The 19168-nt window shown below is 47.8% G+C and overlaps 1 protein-coding gene and 1 long non-coding RNA gene across 2 annotated transcripts in view; one reads left to right on the top strand and one right to left on the bottom strand.

Annotated features, from left to right (window-relative positions):
• The window catches only part of si:ch73-22o12.1 (nectin-2), a 72818-nt gene extending 55809 nt beyond the window's left edge, over positions 1-17009 (top strand). The window contains exons 7-10 of the mRNA XM_020497903.2: positions 14185-14317; positions 14400-14469; positions 14840-14926; positions 15657-17009. Coding sequence (XP_020353492.1) covers positions 14185-14317; positions 14400-14469; positions 14840-14926; positions 15657-15881 — 515 coding nt within the window. The 3' untranslated portion in view covers positions 15882-17009. The remainder of the gene's footprint in view (positions 1-14184; positions 14318-14399; positions 14470-14839; positions 14927-15656) is intronic.
• LOC109901895 (uncharacterized) lies at positions 16671-18534 on the bottom strand. Its single transcript, XR_002256792.2, has 3 exons — positions 18337-18534; positions 17692-17738; positions 16671-17590 (listed from the first exon to the last, which is right to left on the bottom strand). It is a non-coding gene; the product is annotated as an uncharacterized LOC109901895 (long non-coding RNA).
• Positions 18535-19168: the final 634 nt, after the last annotated feature.

The raw sequence follows: 19168 nt of genomic DNA, 5'->3' as shown, positions 1-19168 counted from the left end.
CTCTGCATGCGTAGCCTATCACGTCTGTGGCCTGGTTTGTCTGTGGTCGTTTATCCTGCTTAGGGCCCTCTACGCTGCTGCTGTCCCAGGGTGGTAATATCTCTTTTTATATCAGTCTCTCTCAGCTCTCCTGTTCCCTAGTCAATCACTGTTCATAGTGTGTCTGTAGAACAATGCATTGGATTGCCTTCTGTTGGGTGTGATTTGTAGGAGAATGATGGGAGGGAGAAGGGGCACAAGTGGGTGATCGGTGAGAGATGAGTGCTGTTGAAAAGCGAGAGGGGAAAAGAGCGAACAACAGCTGTAAGAGCCAGAGGGAGAGGAGATGACACTGCCTCCTTCATTCCTTCCCTCCTTCCTTGTCCTTCATCCATGGGCCCTGAGCCTGTCTGTAGTGTATAGCCCCACTCCTCAGTACGCTCTCTCAACCTTAAAGGTCACAGGCATGATGGGATGGAGGACTTTTAAAATGCAACAAGAAAAGCTCCTTTAGGTAACTGCTGCTGGAGCTTTGTCACGGAGTTGTTTCTTTGTCAAGGAGTTGTGTTACTTTGTCACGGAGTTGTTTCTTTGTCAAGGAGTTGTGTTACTTTGTCACGGAGTTGTTTCTTTGTCAAGGAGTTGTGTTTCTTTGTCAAGGAGTTGTGTTTCTTTGTCAAGGAGTTGTGTTTCTTTGTCACGGAGTTGTGTTTCTTTGTCACGGAGTTGTTTCTTTGTCAAGGAGTTGTGTTTCTTTGTCACGGAGTTGTTTCTTTGTCACGGAGTTGTGTTTCTTTGTCACGGAGTTGTGTTTCTTTGTCACGGAGTTGTGTTTCTTTGTCACGGAGTTGTTTCTTTGTCACGGAGTTGTTTCTTTGTCACGGAGTTGTTTCTTTGTCACGGAGTTGTTTCTTTGTCAAGGAGTTGTGTTTCTTTGTCAAGGAGTTGTTTCTTTGTCACGGAGTTGTTACTTTGTCACGGAGTTGTTTCTTTGTCACGGAGTTGTGTTACTTTGTCACGGAGTTGTGTGACTTTGTCACGGAGTTGTGTGACTTTGTCACGGAGTTGTGTGACTTTGTCACGGAGTTGTGTGTCTTTGTCACGGAGTTGTGTGTCTTTGTCACGGAGTTGTGTGTCTTTGTCACGGAGTTGTGTGTCTTTGTCACGGAGTTGTGTGTCTTTGTCACGGAGTTGTGTGTGGGTTGATGGTAATGTGTTGAACTCTCTGATGTCATCATACTAACATCCACAGAGACTAGTTTCACTGGGCTCTCTGCAACTTGAGGTGCTGTTCAATAACCAGGCCTATAGCCTGTCTCTGAGGCTAAGTCTCCATGCCTGTCCCCTTTAGCTCTGGCTGTCCTGTCCACCCTGTGTCCCCTGTCCCCTATTGCCCCGGTCTCCTTCACTGACTCCCCCCTCTCCCTATCCACCCTCTGTTCTCTCCCTCCTCACTCCATCCCTCCTGTCTATTTGTGGTGGTAATGTTTTTGTACAGTGATGACAACCAGGGTCATAGCTAGCCTGCCACCACGTCCAGCAGTGAAGCTACGAGACACACACACACACACACACACACACACACACACACACACACACACACTGGTGTTTGGTGACATTTTACAGAAATGATTCATCCATGTTGACATTCAGCCTTATGAATAATATTAATGATCCATACAGCAGAGGCATGTTACACACAAGCTTGTACACACACACACACATGCTTCTGCAGGCGGTGGGGAGAGCATGTCACAGCCAAGACATGTCACACACCCACAGAATGCATTTACCCAAGTTACTGGTCACTAGAGATGTTCTTCCACTATATAATGGATAGACGACTGTAGGTCTGTAGTCCGATAGATGAATAATTGGACTCATTTAACCTTGTCTATCATTATGTATTCTGAAAGACTTTACCCCCTAGGGTTTTATTTAATTCATATTTTTAATCAGCCAGACATTTTGGAATTAATATTTCAGTCACCCTTTTCCTTCAGGCATTGGACTTGTGTGAAGTCTGGTATGATGACAGTCGTTTTTGAAAGGAGCTGAAGGTTTATTGTTGTGTATTGAAAAGAGAACAAATGAGTTGGAGTGAGTGAAGATAATGAGATGATGGGTTTCGGTGCAGGTGAACATTCCTTGGTGTCATATAGCAGAGGGTGAAGGGAGAGTGTCTTTCTGCCAAACGGGTTGGTGGCATTTCATTTGTGACAGTGGACACTGTTGTCTATGGCATGTATGCTAAGTCAACCAGCCTAATATTGCTGAATGGTCTACTGACTGGTGTGTTTCACAGAGGAAGTGGTTGATCTAGACATTTCTGTCACCTGCTAGACATTTCTGTCACCTGCTAGAGTCAGCTCTGTCACCTGCTAGATAGTTCTATCACCTGCTACCAGGGGTGGGCAACTCCAGTTGAGGGCCTGATCACCTAATCAGGATCTTCAGTTTTAGAATGCAATTTAATTAATCAGCTATGTTTGCTAGGGATGGAGAAAAAGTGTGACCCCAACAGGCCCTCGAGGACTGGAGTTGCCCACCCCTTTGCTCGACAGCTCTGTCACCTGCTCGACAGCTCTGTCACCTGCTCGACAGCTCTGTCACCTGCTCGACAGCTCTGTCATCTAGAGGAAACACTGATGGTCCTGATACAGGTGTCTCAGAGACCGGTGTGTATTGTTCAACTCCAGTTGAGCTGATAGACTTGTATCAGGTCCCCCTTGTCTCTGCTCTAACAGGTGAGTCTGTGTCTAGAAGAAAGATTGGTATGTGTCACCTCCAGTAGACGCACATCTATCTGATACACATCTATCTGATACCCCTGTGTGTGTGTGTGTCGCCTGCAGGAAGAGTTGAACATCAACAAGCCATTGATAGATTACACAGAGAACAATGCCAATATCTGCTCCTGTTCAAGTGACTGCTACTGTGTACACAGCAGGGTTGGGATCAATTCAGTTTCGATGCAGTCAATCCAGGAAGTGAACTGAAATTCAAGAACTGCAAACTTCTCATAGAAAGTAAATGGAAACTTTTCAATGATTGAATTGAAATGGAAGTTGCCCCAACCCTGGTACACAGACCAAAAGAATGTTGAGCTTTGTGAGATGTTGAGAACAGACAGAATACCGGCCCAGGCGAAGACAGTTGGAGTAGAAAGGAAGTCACTGCCCATCTAGGTGTGTAATAACTGCTATTTCTGCCTCATCCTTCACAATGAGTAGCCTCCATTCCCATAGCAGCAGATCAAAAACACTCACATCAGCTCTGTTCCATCCGTCTGACTCTGTGTTGTTACACAGGTACCTTTCTTCCCCACACACACTCCTGTCTCTCCATGTGTGTGTTCCCTCTCCTCTCGCCGTGTCTAACGCAGTCTGACACACACTTGTGCAGAAGCGTACACACACACTACTTCAGGAGGATTGGGCTGGTGTAAAGCTGCCAAGAAATCAATCCTCTCTCCCTCTTCTAATACTCTTCTGTCCTCTGAGCTCTGTATTAAATATGTAGAGCCCTGTGCTGTGCTGGGTGTTTAAGGGCTAGTGTAGTGTGGACCAGTATAAGAGGCTCTTTAGGGAACACTGATATAACTCCCCTCAACACAACTCTCAATGACTGGTGTGTGTGTATACATAAGCATTTACAATAAGGAGCGTAGTGTGTTACTTTTGACACACACACACAATGACTTAGTGTGCTCTGGTGAACACTTAAATTGACTGCACTCACAAACACTGACTAGCGTCGACAGTAAAATGATCATAATGTGAAAAACAGCCAGTGGCGTTGCAGTTTGACACACTTAAACCTGTGCACCTGGCACCCACTACCGTACTCCGTTAAAAGGCACTTCAATATTTTGTCTTGCTCATTCACCCTCTGAATGACACATGTCTCGAGGCTTTAAAGTCCTTCTATAACCGGTCTCCTCCACTTCATCTACTCTGATTTGAAGCGGATTTAACAGGTGACATCAATAAGTGACCATAGATTTCAGCTGGTCAGTCTGTCATGGAAAGAGCGGGTGTTCCTAATGTGTTGTATACTCAGTGTATGTGTGTCTTTCTGTATTGTGTTGACTGTCATGTTGAGTGTCATTATGGCGTGCAGCCAGTGTTTGTGTCATGTCTTTCAAGCAGGGCTGGCCTGCTGTTCCACACTGCACCAAGTGTCCTTCACTGCTACCTATTGATGACCTCACACACTGTGCTCCTCGCCCACTGCAATGTATTTATGTCCACTCACCCACTTTATACTTTGCTGTTGCTATTGAACTGTCTATCTCTGACACCACACACACACACACACACACTGAGAGGTGGGAGAGATGGAGGAGCATGATATAGCTAACTGTATATTGAGATTCGTATGAATTGTGACATAAAAATGATTATCTGAGAGAGACCGACGTGATGCAGTGTGTTAGATGCTGTATGAAGGATCAATATGTGCCCATGGGGTTGTCTGTCTGGAGGATGTTGTCGGTAAGGCCTTTTGATGCATGTACAGCAGTTTGATATTCTTCATCTGTGACATGTGTGTGTGTAAATGTGACTATTAGCATCCATATGCATGCATTGTGTGTGTCTGTCATCCTGTATGATTGTGTTTTTGTAACACTGTGTGCATGCTTTTGTAGTATTCTATGTGTAATGTTGGTGTTAAGGACAGACACTGTGAAGAACACACAGCTATAGCAACAGGTGGTAATGACTTCCATCACAGGCTGCTGAGGAGGCTCATACAGCCAGAACGGAGCAATTGGAATGACATCAAACAACTGGAGGCCGTGTGTTTGATGTATTTGGTACCATTCCACTGGTGCCGCGCCAGTCATTACCACAAGCATGTCCTCCCCAATGAAGGTGCCACCAACCTCTTGTGACTTCCATGTATGATCAGCACAAGGCTCCCTCCCACAACCTAGAACACCTCCCAGGGAACTATATATAACTGTGGTTCTGGTTTGCATTGTGATTCCACACCCATATGCCCACAGGCCCATTAGATGTCCATGCAAATAACGTGTATATACTCGAATGTGTATGTTACTTGCTCTGTAACCCTGCATAATCAACAACAAACTAAACCTAGTCACTGAAGTTCGCCGTCCTTTTTTTCGACATGCAAAATCTTACCCTCGTTGCCTATTCTATTCCATTGTTTATATGCCCAATAGTTCACCATGGCAGAGGAGAATTGTCTTAATGAGAGTTTAAATCCAAATGCAGAGCTAGAGCCGGGCCTGTGCCGTTCTGGCTGTGCAGATTCTCTTGAGGGGCATCGGCTGAAAGGGGGAGAGAATAATGCAACTGAAAGCGGGGCCATTACGGCTCCCCGTTCTGTTAATCAGTCTCTTATTCGAGGTAGTCTACTGGAGACGGTCCCCCAATTAGCCACCTGCTGTGGCCGAGAGGATACATCTCAGTAGCCTGAAGTCATCTCCTCTCTTTCCTCCATCTCTACTGACATTGAACAGATATAGCTATAAGTGATATTAAATTCTATCAAGGCATCCTCCTCGATATTGCTTTGACCTAACAGCCTAACCTGAGACCAGCACATTGTTAGTAGAGGAAACCCTAGTGGAAATGTTCCTTTGTCTCACCTCAATCCCCTCTCAGTAGGAAGCTGCACTCTGGGTTGGGATCCCTCTGCATGGCGGAGTAGTGCTCCAGTAGTTAATGAAGTGGATGTTCTCCCAGGCGGAAGGTCACAGGGCAGGTAAACGGACCAATGGGTGACAGACCAGGCCCCAGGGAAGGAGGGGGAGGTTAGGGACAGTTCACATTATGACACACTAGCTAACTGAGGTGACCTGGGTTCTTACAGTACAACTCCTAGTTACCCGGACTGGTGTGTGTGTGTGTGTGTGTGCCTTGTTATGGATCTGCCAGCTGCAACCTGTGTATGTTCTCTCTGTTGCTGGGATGAACAGCTATTTGGTGTGGTTGTGGGTTGGGGTGTGTTGCCTTTTGGACTACTACAGCCTGCCTAGTCCTATTCCTACCCCTATTAAACCTTCTCAGCCGGACTGGAAAGCTACATTTGGGTAATGCAGCAGGCCTGCTCCATGCTGGCTTGACCCAGCCACCTCTGTTCCAGTGTGAAGTGGACTGTAAATATTGACGCAGAGACAGCGAGAGGGGAGCCTTGACCTTGTCAGAGAGAGAGGGTATGAGGGTGGGAGAGAGACCCTGCCTTCTCCCAGGGTGCCTGTTGGTGCCTTAATGCACCATGGCAGGGAGCACACTGTTTCCCTGCAGAGAGAGGGGGAGATCAACGTCAAACACTCACACACCCACACGCAATTGTATGCATATACACGGTCTTTCCTGCTGTCACACACACACACACACACACAAAGGCTTGGTGTCCCTGACATACGTTTAATCCCAGACAGTGTAAATGCATGGGGCGAGCTCTGGAATCACCCTAGATGAATACTGGGCCTGTCTGACAGACTACAGCTTCAGTACAGCCCCAGGCAGGCAGCAGCCAACAGCAGGACACTATAGTACTAGCAGTCCACATAGTACTACTGTAGTAGTGTTGATGGTAGTGATATTGTGTTTATTATTAGCAGCAGTAATATAAGACGAGCATACTTGAAGAGGCAGTTTCCAAAGTGATCGGAATTCCTCTCCATCACCCTGTCTCTCCCATTCATCCTCTCTCCTCTCCTCTATCACTGTATGTCCCTGTCCTTCTCTCCCTCCCACACACACCTCCAATCTGTGTGATTATGTATGCGGCGCCTGGTTACCAGGATACAGGGTCGCTAGGGAGCGAGGTGTGTGTGTGTGTGTATTGGGCTGAATGGATGTTGGTAATGTAACACTGTTAAGCCTTTAGGATCTAAGGGCTAGACATCTCCTCTCCCTGACTGAGCAATGGGATTACTTCAGCTCTTTCTTTAGCTCATCTTTATCTCTATCAGTGCTGATCAATCCGTCTAGACCTAATCTGTAACCCCATCATCTGGGGTCAATGGAACCGTGTTTGTCTCATGTGTACGTTGATGCTCAAACTTAAGTCAACAATAATACAATACAGGTGGATTTTATGATCAGCAACAGTAGGATTGTTTGGCCAATGAATGACCCTTTAATCTGTTTGGGTCAATTACTTTTATAGCTGAGGTATAATAAATATATAGCTCTGGGAGCAGAGATGGCACACGTGTGTGTGTGTGTGTGTGTGTGTGTGTGTGTGTGTGTGTGTGTGTGTGAGAGAGAGGGCAGGGAGGGTAATAAAACAGGCTTATCTCTGCTCGTTAGGAGATTAAAGATGCAGAGCTGGAGACGCTACAGATTTGGGCTGCCATATTAAGGAGAGATAAACGAGCGTTTCCCAAACGAAGGCAGCAGTAGAGGATGGGAGAAGGGAGATGGGGTTAAGTGCAGCATAGTGCAGCTAGGCCAGGTCAGCCAGCCCGAGGTCACATGAGTCATATGGGCCTGTATGGTTGGCTGGGGAAGCATGTTAACCTTAATCCCAGTTGGGAGAAGCAGACTGGTATCACCGAGAGAGGTAAGCAAGCAGGCAGAGCGAGATGTTACACTCTGTTTCCTGGTCAGCCAGTCTCTCAGCCCAGAAAATCTCCCAGCAATCATCTAGAGGCTGCTTAATTATGCACCAGCTATCTTATGCAGCAGTGCTCTAGTGTTGTAGAACTTTGGCAGTATTGTTTTTATATTTTAAAACTCTTAGCAGTATTTTAGACCATACCTCACATTGAGAATACACCAAGAGTGGATAAACCCTGTCTCAATCTGTAGGAGGGTATGGGGGTGTGAGTGAGTGGGAGGGTATGGGGGTGTGAGTGAGTGGGAGGGTATGGGGGTGTGAGTGAGTGGGAGGGTATGGGGGTGTGAGTGAATGGGAGGGTATGGGGGTGTGAGTGAGTGGGAGGGTATGGGGGTGTGAGTGAGTGGGAGGGTATGGGGGTGTGAGTGAATGGGAGGGTATGGGGGTGTGAGTGAATGGGAGGGTATGGGGGTGTGAGTGAGTGGGAGGGTATGGGGGTGTGAGTGAGTGGGAGGGTATGGGGGTGTGAGTGAATGGGAGGGTATGGGGGTGTGAGTGAATGGGAGGGCATGGGGGTGTGAGTGAATGGGAGGGTATGGGGGTGTGAGTGAATGGGAGGGTATGGGGGTGTGAGTGAATGGGAGGGTATGGGGGTGTGAGTGAGTGAGTGGGAGGGTATGGGGGTGTGAGTGAGTGAGTGGGAGGGTATGGGGGTGTGAGTGAGTGAGTGGGAGGGTATGGGGGTGTGAGTGAGTGAGTGGGAGGGTATGGGGGTGTGAGTGAGTGAGTGGGAGGGTATGGGGGTGTGAGTGAGTGAGTGGGAGGGTATGGGGGTGTGAGTGAATGGGGGGGTATGGGGGTGTGAGTGAATGGGAGGGTATGGGGGTGTGAGTGAGTGGGAAGGTATGGGGGTGTGAGTGAGTGGGAGGGTATGGGGGTGTGAGTGAGTGGGAGGGTATGGGGGTGGGTGTGAGTGGGAGGGTATGGGGGTGTGAGTGAGTGGGAGGGTATGGGGGTGTGAGTGAGTGGGAGGGTATGGGGGTGTGTGAGTGGGAGGGTATGGGGTGTGAGTGAGTGGGAGGGTATGGGGGTGTGAGTGAGTGAGTGGGAGGGTATGGGGGTGTGAGTGAGTGAGTGGGAGGGTATGGGGGTGTGAGTGAGTGAGTGGGAGGGTATGGGGGTGTGAGTGAGTGAGTGGGAGGGTATGGGGGTGTGAGTGAGTGAGTGGGAGGGTATGGGGGTGTGAGTGAGTGAGTGGGAGGGTATGGGGGTGTGAGTGAGTGAGTGGGAGGGTATGGGGGTGTGAGTGAGTGAGTGAGTGGGAGGGTATGGGGGTGTGAGTGAGTGAGTGAGTGGGAGGGTATGGGGGTGTGAGTGAGTGAGTGAGTGGGAGGGTATGGGGGTGTGAGTGAGTGGGAGGGTATGGGGGTGTGAGTGAGTGGGAGGGTATGGGGGTGTGAGTGAGTGGGAGGGTATGGGGGTGTGAGTGAGTGGGAGGGTATGGGGGTGTGAGTGAGTGGGAGGGTATGGGGGTGTGAGTGAGTGGGAGGGTATGGGGGTGTGAGTGAGTGGGAGGGTATGGGGTGTGAGTGAGTGAGTGGGAGGGTATGGGGGTGTGAGTGGGAGGGTATGGGGGTGTGAGTGAGTGAGTGGGAGGGTATGGGGGTGTGAGTGAGTGAGTGGGAGGGTATGGGGGTGTGAGTGAGTGAGTGAGTGGGAGGGTATGGGGGTGTGAGTGAGTGAGTGAGTGGGAGGGTATGGGGGTGTGAGTGAATGGGAGGGTATGGGGGTGTGAGTGAATGGGAGGGTATGGGGGTGTGAGTGAGTGGGAGGGTATGGGGGTGTGAGTGAGTGGGAGGGTATGGGGGTGTGAGTGAGTGAGTGGGAGGGTATGGGGGTGTGAGTGAGTGAGTGGGAGGGTTTGGGGGTGTGAGTGAGTGAGTGGGAGGGTATGGGGGGTGTGAGTGAGTGAGTGGGAGGGTATGGGGGTGTGAGTGAGTGAATGGGAGGGTATGGGGGTGTGAGTGAGTGAGTGGGAGGGTATGGGGGTGTGAGTGAGTGAGTGGGAGGGTATGGGGGTGTGAGTGAGTGGGAGGGTATGGGGGTGGGTGTGAGTGGGAGGGTATGGGGGTGTGAGTGAGTGGGAGGGTATGGGGGTGTGAGTGAGTGGGAGGGTATGGGGGTGTGAGTGAGTGGGAGGGTATGGGGGTGTGAGTGAGTGGGAGGGTATGGGGTGTGAGTGAGTGGGAGGGTATGGGGGTGTGAGTGAGTGAGTGAGTGGGAGGGTATGGGGGTGTGAGTGAGTGAGTGAGTGGGAGGGTATGGGGGTGTGAGTGAGTGGGAGGGTATGGGGTGTGAGTGAGTGGGAGGGTATGGGGGTGTGAGTGAGTGGGAGGGTATGGGGGTGTGAGTGAGTGGGAGGGTATGGGGGTGTGAGTGAGTGGGAGGGTATGGGGTGTGAGTGAGTGAGTGGGAGGGTATGGGGGTGTGAGTGGGAGGGTATGGGGGTGTGAGTGAGTGAGTGGGAGGGTATGGGGGTGTGAGTGAGTGAGTGGGAGGGTATGGGGGTGTGAGTGAGTGAGTGGGAGGGTATGGGGGTGTGAGTGAGTGAGTGAGTGGGAGGGTATGGGGGTGTGAGTGAGTGAGTGAGTGGGAGGGTATGGGGGTGTGAGTGAATGGGAGGGTATGGGGGTGTGAGTGAATGGGAGGGTATGGGGGTGTGAGTGAGTGGGAGGGTATGGGGGTGTGAGTGAGTGGGAGGGTATGGGGGTGTGAGTGAGTGAGTGGGAGGGTATGGGGGTGTGAGTGAGTGAGTGGGAGGGTTTGGGGGTGTGAGTGAGTGAGTGGGAGGGTATGGGGGTGTGAGTGAGTGAGTGGGAGGGTATGGGGGTGTGAGTGAGTGAATGGGAGGGTATGGGGGTGTGAGTGAGTGAGTGGGAGGGTATGGGGGTGTGAGTGAGTGAGTGGGAGGGTATGGGGGTGTGAGTGAGTGGGAGGGTATGGGGGTGGGTGTGAGTGGGAGGGTATGGGGGTGTGAGTGAGTGGGAGGGTATGGGGGTGTGAGTGAGTGGGAGGGTATGGGGGTGTGAGTGAGTGGGAGGGTATGGGGGTGTGAGTGAGTGGGAGGGTATGGGGTGTGAGTGAGTGGGAGGGTATGGGGGTGTGAGTGAGTGAGTGGGAGGGTATGGGGGTGTGAGTGGGAGGGTATGGGGGTGTGAGTGAGTGAGTGGGAGGGTATGGGGGTGTGAGTGAGTGAGTGGGAGGGTATGGGGGTGTGAGTGAGTGAGTGGGAGGGTATGGGGGTGTGAGTGAGTGAGTGAGTGGGAGGGTATGGGGGTGTGAGTGAGTGAGTGAGTGGGAGGGTATGGGGGTGTGAGTGAGTGAGTGAGTGGGAGGGTATGGGGGTGTGAGTGAGTGAGTGGGAGGGTATGGGGGTGTGAGTGAGTGAGTGAGTGGGAGGGTATGGGGTGTGAGTGAGTGAGTGGGAGGGTATGGGGGTGTGAGTGAGTGAGTGAGTGGGAGGGTATGTGTGAGTGAGTGAGTGGGAGGGTATGTGTGAGTGAGTGAGTGAGTGAGTGGGAGGGTATGGGGGTGTGAGTGAGTGAGTGGGAGGGTGTGAGGGTATGGGGGTGTGAGTGAGTGAGTGAGTGGGAGGGTATGGGGTGTGAGTGAGTGAGTGGGAGGGTATGGGGGTGTGAGTGAGTGAGTGGGAGGGTATGGGGGTGTGAGTGAGTGAGTGGGAGGGTATGGGGGTGTGAGTGAGTGAGTGGGAGGGTATGGGGGTGTGAGTGAGTAGGAGGGTATGGGGCATTCAGCACACCACAGAGAATTGTGGGTGTGTATAAATGTTGGTGTGAGTGACAGGGATATTGGATAGTATACAAGATGGCCCTGCCAGCTGGACTCTGCTCAGTGTGTGTGTGCCCGCACCCGTTTGGCTAAATTTACAGAGCCCAGCCTGTCCTTGTCGGAGGGCAGCGGAGCGCGGCGCCAGCTGAGAGACACAGCGGGCAGCTCGGGCCGTCTGGGAGATTTTGTTAGAGCGAGACATGGCTGGCATCCACCACAGATAGAGAGGGCATGATCTCTATTCACCACTGCTGGAGTCACTCAGACAGCGGCTGCATCTCAATACTCTAAAGTGGCTTCCTCTCCTTTATCTGAACTGATCTGAAAGGAAAGTACCCTAATAAATAAAGAATGCTTACCAGATAAAGCTGTCACCAGCCTAGTTTATTCCCTATCAGTAAAAAGGAGATGAGGGGAGGAAATCACTTTGGAGAGGGAGGAAAAGTTTCAGGTTTTATTAGTCGTATGTACAGGATACACATGGTGTATATACTGTCCAACTAAATTGTTACTTGCACGTTCCTTCTTGACAATGCAACAACAATAAATAAAATATAAGAATACGAACATAAAGTAAACGACTCAGTATAATAGAATAAAGACATAGTAAATAAATACATAGTCGATGATCATGGGAGTGATGAAGAGCAGAGAGGACGGAACAAAGCAGAGGTAGTGAAGATTATTAGTACTTCAGAGCCTGTTATGGAGACACAGCACCGCCATGTGGACAACAGGCTGTATTACACCAAAATCACCTAGTAACACTCCCTTCTACGTCCTATAACTGGACTACTGCCATGTGGACAACAGGCTGTATTACACCCTAATCACCTAGTAACACTCCCTTCTACGTCCTATAACTGGACTACTGCTATGGTGTAAAGCTTTGTCTCATAAGACCTATTAAACATGCCATGTTCTGAACAATAATGACTTCATACATGTCAGGGGGAACTACTCTGAGATCATTTTAAGAAATGATCATTTATTATTGGGGTGACAGGTAGCCCAGTGGTTAGAGTGTAGGGGCGACAGGTAGCCTAGTGGTTAGAGTGTAGGGGCGACAGGTAGCCTAGTGGTTAGAGTGTAGGGGCGACAGGTAGCCTAGTGGTTAGTGTAGGGGCGACAGGTAGCCTAGTGGTTAGAGTGTGGGGCGACAGGTACCCTAGTGGTTAGAGTGTAGGGGTGACAGGTAGCCTAGTGGTTAGAGTGTAGGGGCGACAGGTAGCCTAGTGGTTAGAGTGTAGGGGCGACAGGTAGCCTAGTGGTTAGAGTGTAGGGGCGACAGGTAGCCTAGTGGTTAGAGTGTTGGGGCGACAGGTAGCCTAGTGGTTAGAGTGTTGGGGCGACAGGTAGCCTAGTGGTTAGAGTGTAGGGGCGACAGGTAGCCTAGTGGTTAGAGTGTAGGGGCGACAGGTAGCCTAGTGGTTAGAGTGTAGGGGCGACAGGTAGCCTAGTGGTTAGAGTGTAGGGGCGACAGGTAGCCTAGTGGTTAGAGTGTAGGGGCGACAGGTAGCCTAGTGGTTAGAGTGTAGGGGCGACAGGTAGCCTAGTGGTTAGAGTGTAGGGGCGACAGGTAGCCTAGTGGTTAGAGTGTAGGGGCGACAGGTAGCCTAGTGGTTAGAGTGTAGGGGCGACAGGTAGCCTAGTGGTTAGAGTGTAGGGGCGACAGGTAGCCTAGTGGTTAGAGTGTAGGGGCGACAGGTAGCCTAGTGGTTAGAGTGTAGGGGCGACAGGTAGCCTAGTGGTTAGAGTGTAGGGGCGACAGGTAGCCTAGTGGTTAGAGTGTAGGGGCGACAGGTAGCCTAGTGGTTAGAGTGTAGGGGCGACAGGTAGCCTAGTGGTTAGAGTGTAGGGGCGACAGGTAGCCTAGTGGTTAGAGTGTTGGGCCAGTAACAGAAAGGTTACCCCATAAAGGTTCAATAAAAATGGACAGTTTTCATAGTTTTACTGGGAAACCAAAGCGTTTTTATTTTATTTACATGTTGTGGTCTAATTGAAAACAACTGCTATTTACATGTGTAAAGGTCATTGGATGCTCCATTGTTAACATTACAGAGCGTTGCTATAAGATCATCAGTACCACAGTCATAATTATAAGCCTAACATTCAATCAAGGGCCAACCAAATTACGTTCCCTGTGTAACTCTTCTCCAATTAGCTGAGCTCCTTATTGCCCTTTAACACTCCCTCATTAGCATAATCCCCTGGGCAATGATGGGGAGGATAAGGGGATGGGGTCACACCGTGTGTGTGTATGTATTCCTATCTTATTTTTAGAATTGGTACTTGTGGTCATGGTTCATTAGAGGAACGTACTACAGTCATTATGTCTGATTGTCTGCCTGTCCACGTGACTGTAGTCTACACTAATGTAGACCTTCTGTAAAGGCAGAGACACACTTTCTCTGCATCTCGGCTTGCTCTCACACACACGTACACACTTTCTCTATACCTCTCATCCACACACACACTTTGTTTGCACCTCTGTCTCACACGCACACACCCTATAGACTGTAGCTAGGCATACTTCATTACTTGAGGATTACATTTAGAATTTCGCTTTCAGAACCTTTCACCAGAAATGTAACGATGTTGTGTAATGTAGGGTTATTAATGTGCATGTGGGACGACTCCAGCATGTGAATGTTATCACTACTCTTCTTAATGTTCTCTCTTTTCTCTCCCTCTTTGTACTTATCCCCTTTTACCTCCCTTCTATTCTTTGTCTTCCTTCCTATCTCACTTTCTCTCATCTACTTTATTTTCTCATCTCTCCTACTCTCCCTGTCTCTCTCTCTCCCTCTGCAGGTACTCGACTGCCAGTGAAGGGTCCCACTACAAGCGGTGTTATAGGAGGGCTCATTGGGGTGGTTCTGCTGCTGGCCATTATCGGCAGTGTTGTGGTCTTGGTCCGCAAAAAACGCAACCAGCAGAATGGAGAGTGAGTGTTTGTGTGTGTGTCTGTCACTCATACTAAGTGATCATCCTGTTTGTTTTGATTCCCTCCTTTCTCTCTTTCTCAGTGGTCCACCCAAGTACAAGCCCCCTCCCCCTAACAAGCAGCAGACCACCACCAGCAGCTCTTCTGATACGGTGAGGGATGCTGGCCAGCCATAACAGTTTTAGACTTGCTGTTATGGCCCCTCAATTTGTATTTTACAATCAGTAAAAAAATGCGGATAAGAGATAAAAGTAACAAGTAATTAAAGAGCAGCAGTAAAATATATATATTTTTTTCACCTTTATTTAACTAGGCAAGTCAGTTAAGAACAAATAGCGAGTAGCAGTGGTGTAATGAGGGGGGGGGGGGGGGGGTCACTGCAAATAGTCTGGGTAGCCATTTGACTAGATGTTCAGGAGTCTTATGGCTTGGGTAGAACTGTTTAGAAGCCTCTTGGACCTAGTTTTACCCAAACTCAGAGTACATGAGAATAATCCTGTGTGTGTGCATGCACATCTGCAGCTGAACACCAGTCGAGACCCTGTGGAGAGAAAGGACGGATCCGTGGACCACCTGTACTACGCTCCGCAGGATGCCGAGCCCAGCACAGTAAGAATACAGCCATACATGGGGTGCATCTCTCAATAGTCCTTCTCTCCTGACTCCTTTCCTCAATCTTCAGACATGAAAGACCTGGACAGGTGAAAGCAAATTCCCAGCTGGCCTCCTTGATAATGCTTCCATCTGGCCTGTGTTTTCCTATCAGTAAAGATGGAGTGAATGAAGACCAGGAGAGGAAGCCATTGTAGACTATCAAGATACATTAAGCTCTGTAGCTTTGGCTTATAAAGTGCCTCAACCCATCTCTTAGTTCATTATCTATATCATTTATAATACATCCTGGTAAAGGATTGATGAAACAAAAATAACTCAATAATTTAACATCTACTTATGATCATTAATTCATCAGTTACTCAACATGATTGCCCTATTTACCAGAACACAAACATGAGAACGTGTAGGAAACTGAAGGGTGTGGAGGGTTGCTATGTGGATAGAAGCTGTTACACTGAACATGCTATAGATAGAAACATGTGTTTTTAATACTGTAGCAACCATTGCCTTGGTAAGCTAGTTACAATTTTCCCCCTGTGATTTAACCCTATTGGAACAGTGGTTAGCGAGTTTGCCCATGGGCTAGAAGACCTGGGTTCAAGACTCTCAAAAGGTGTTGCTCTGTCAGTTTGTTTGCTAATGCAAGGGTCACAATAATACCATGAAGACTGCATTGGTTCTCCTTATTTTTACATGATTATTAAGATTTGATCTTTCCCACCAGGACCTGGATGCGTGCAGTGATGAGGAATACAATTGTGATGCGGAGGAGTTGCGCTACGCTAGCACCCCTTCTGGCTGGGATGAACCCAGGCTGAACGAAGTCCCGCACCTGTATGCCCCCAACCAGTACAAGCCCAATGATTACCATGACAATGAGGAGGACCACCCCCCTGCCACCGGTGCGACTCGTGGAGAGAGCTTTGTGTCCCAGGCCATGTTTGTGTGAAGACATTGGGAGACATTGGAAGTGTGTGTGGGACTAAACCTGTTTGTACGTGAAGAACATCGGACACTGGATGTGTGTGTCTGTGGGATGGCTGCGGTGTGTGATGGTTGTAGTCATTGCCGTTCAATCAGTATCTCCAATCTAGAATTTTACATTGTGAACTAAAGTGAGTGTATGTATTGGGTTCTAATAACGGGAATCATGTTTTTAAAAGGGGGATCTGCTTTACCGTTAAAATGCTGTGTAAGTAAGACACAACATAAAAGAACACTAACTTTTATCGCGGTTGGTTGAAACTCCTTTGAATGTTGTGGTTAAAGTCCAATGTGTACAGTGAGTGTGTGAGATTGTTTAATAGGCACAGATCCAGGGCCAGCTTACCCTCTTTGAATCTTAACCATTACCATTAGGGGATAACGCAACACTAACCTTGGATCAGATCAGTGTGTATTGATAGCTCCATCATACTGTGGAATGTAGATGGGCTCTGGGGTCAGGAGACTGGTACACTACTCTGAGCTAAAGGCAGTAGGATGATGTTGCCTATAGACACTGTTGTAAGGTCAGTTGTGTGTTTTACTACCTAAGGATTATGTTTAAGGTTTTACATAATGTAATCTGATCCTAGATCTGTGTCTAAGATACAATTCTGGATTCCTGGAGCCCAATACAAGCCATAAGAGAGGGACAGTCAATTGCCTGAACAAAAATCTAACAATGTAAGTTACTGACAATCTTGTATATATAAAAAGGAAATCTCTGTTACCTTTTAACATTGACGTGTCTAAACATTGATGATTTGTGCCCTTCGCTCAGGATTTAAAAGCTCTATTCATCATGCTCTACCACAGTATGTTGGTTACAGAATGTACTACGTAGGCCTACTGTTGAAATGTCCAATATTGTCAGGGTCTAGGTTTTTATACAATTTCAGGGTCTTCTTCTCTATACAATCACTTAATTGTTAAACCAGATGTGCCTATTTTTGTAGCGTGTCAGATTATAAAATGTGAATCAAACAGAATTCTGAATTATTTGTAACAGATGGAATTGACCTGTTTTTACTAAAGCAAAGCCTGATGCGCTGGTTACTTGATGATTTTTAATTCATTAAACATTTAAACTGTGTATCCAGTGTGGTCAGATCATTCTAAAGTTATGGTCAGTATTGCTGCGGTCACATTGTCTCATCTTGCTTAATGTCTGGGGAGTTAGTGGAAGTACATAAGAGTCCAGAAGGGGGAACTCTTGAGGCTTGAGAAAAAAGTTAGTGCTATCCGGAATCCTTGGGACATCGGTAACCTTAACCGGTTTATATTTCAACTTCGATGGCTTAACGTCAGAGTTGGGACGTCCCAATGATCCCATTTAGACTTTACCCTGAGAACTCCTGTAAAGAGGCTGTCCACTCCACCCTACAGGCCTAGAAATCTTTTCCTCTCAACCAGCGGTATAAAACATCCTTCTGTAGCCCTGTAACTAACCTGTTGTAATGATGCTCAGTAAGAACATCTGCCTGGGTGCCAGTACATTCCCATCATGTTACTTTGACATAACTAGTCAATACAGAGGATGTACAGAACACAGAGAAAAGAGGCCTGTTACAGCGTTACACTTCAATAACAGTTGAACTGCCAAACAATCCGGTAAGGATTCAGTCTGTGCCTGTGTGGGCAGGATCACCCTGCAGTTTGGAGCGGTGAAGTAATCTGAAAGAGAAAATATGTTAATTATTGGTAGTTCTAAGTAGAGGATTGTCCCTGTCTGTATATTGGTGTATGTGTCAGTTTGTGTTGTTGATTGAACCCACCTGCTGCATACTCTCGAATGCCTGTGGGTCTTTTGAGAAATACATCTCTGTAAAAAAAATACAAAAAAACAAGAAGCAGGTACCCAAGCAATCGGTCAGTTAGACTTAATTACTGTCGCTAAATATGAAATAGAATTATATTCGTTATTGATGTCTGGAGCTTGAGCCCTAATTGAGATGGAGAATAATATGTCTGAAAATATACCGTCAGTCAGTGCCAGCCAATTAACAAACCTTAAAAAGTCGCTTATTAAGGCCTCCACCTCTGGATGCGCTCTCTAATATACATTGTTTGCTTTGCTTGTCCCAGGATAAATATAATGGTGAATTCCCTTAACTTTACTGTCCATTCTACTCTTTCCCATGCCTCGTGATATTGGGAAAAGCCAGGTGGTCAATAGCAGATTTAGTTACCCCACGAGATGTTTGTCATTGCTGAGCCTATCTTTACCCAAGGAATTTCTGCTAGCTAACTATTAGCTGGATGAATGCAAAAATAATGCAGTTTAGTGATAGAACAAGAAATCCTATTGTATTTTAATTCCTAATTATATCGGTAGAACTAGCTACCTAAATGTTGTTGGAGAAGCCAAGGAGCATTCATGAAGCTACCTACAGTAGTAAAGTGTTAGCTAGCTAACTAACCTTAAATTGTCGGAGTTGCTGCTGTTGCTCGATGCTTAATGCACAAAAGTCCAGTTTCTCCAAACCACGTTTGTCAGCCATTTGATCTCATCAGTTAGCTAATATTCCTTTGATAGCCTGCTTGCTAGCTACCGTTAATATCTTTGCTAAAAAAATACATCGCCTGTTGTTGATAAGCTCCGCTGTTACTATGGCAACAGCCTGAGTAGAACAGAAGCAACACTTTTCCCACAGAGTGTATCTTTGCTTTCCCCCATGACATCTTTGTAGGTCTCTATGGCTCTGGGTGGCAGCCAATGTGACAATGTTTTTCAGAGCTTGTATTGAGGGATCCAGCCACAGGACATGAGAGTTCTGCCATATTACCCAAACAGCTCATCAGTTGTTGTGACATAAGCAAGTACCTCTGTAGTAGATGTCTCTACTATAGGTCCATGCAGGGAGACCAGAACACTCATGGATGGATACTCTGTGTGTGAGATTCGCGTTTGCTCCTATTCACTATTGTAGACTATAGCAAGCACACACATTTTCTTTAGAAAATGTTCCTTTTCTACTCAAGGTACTACTCAAGTGGAATACCTAAGGTTCAAAGATTTGGGTAGCAAGCAACCATTAATATGCATTAATATGCTTAACTTTATTACAATCATTTGGTTACAGATTAAAATCTTAGAATTGTATTGAGGGGGGTTGGAGGTGTGTACATGTGAGGGACTTGGTATAGAGAAGCCTGGGGACACGCTCTCTCAAAGGAAGGGGTTAATGAACTTAACCCAACAATAGTGACCTTGTCAAGAGGTTTGGACCACTTGTTGTAACTGTTAAGGTG

The sequence above is a fragment of the Oncorhynchus kisutch genome, linkage group LG13 (genome assembly GCF_002021735.2).
Source record: "Oncorhynchus kisutch isolate 150728-3 linkage group LG13, Okis_V2, whole genome shotgun sequence".
NCBI classification, from domain to species: Eukaryota; Metazoa; Chordata; class Actinopteri; order Salmoniformes; family Salmonidae; genus Oncorhynchus; species Oncorhynchus kisutch.
This window is presented reverse-complemented; position numbering and strand designations above follow the sequence as displayed.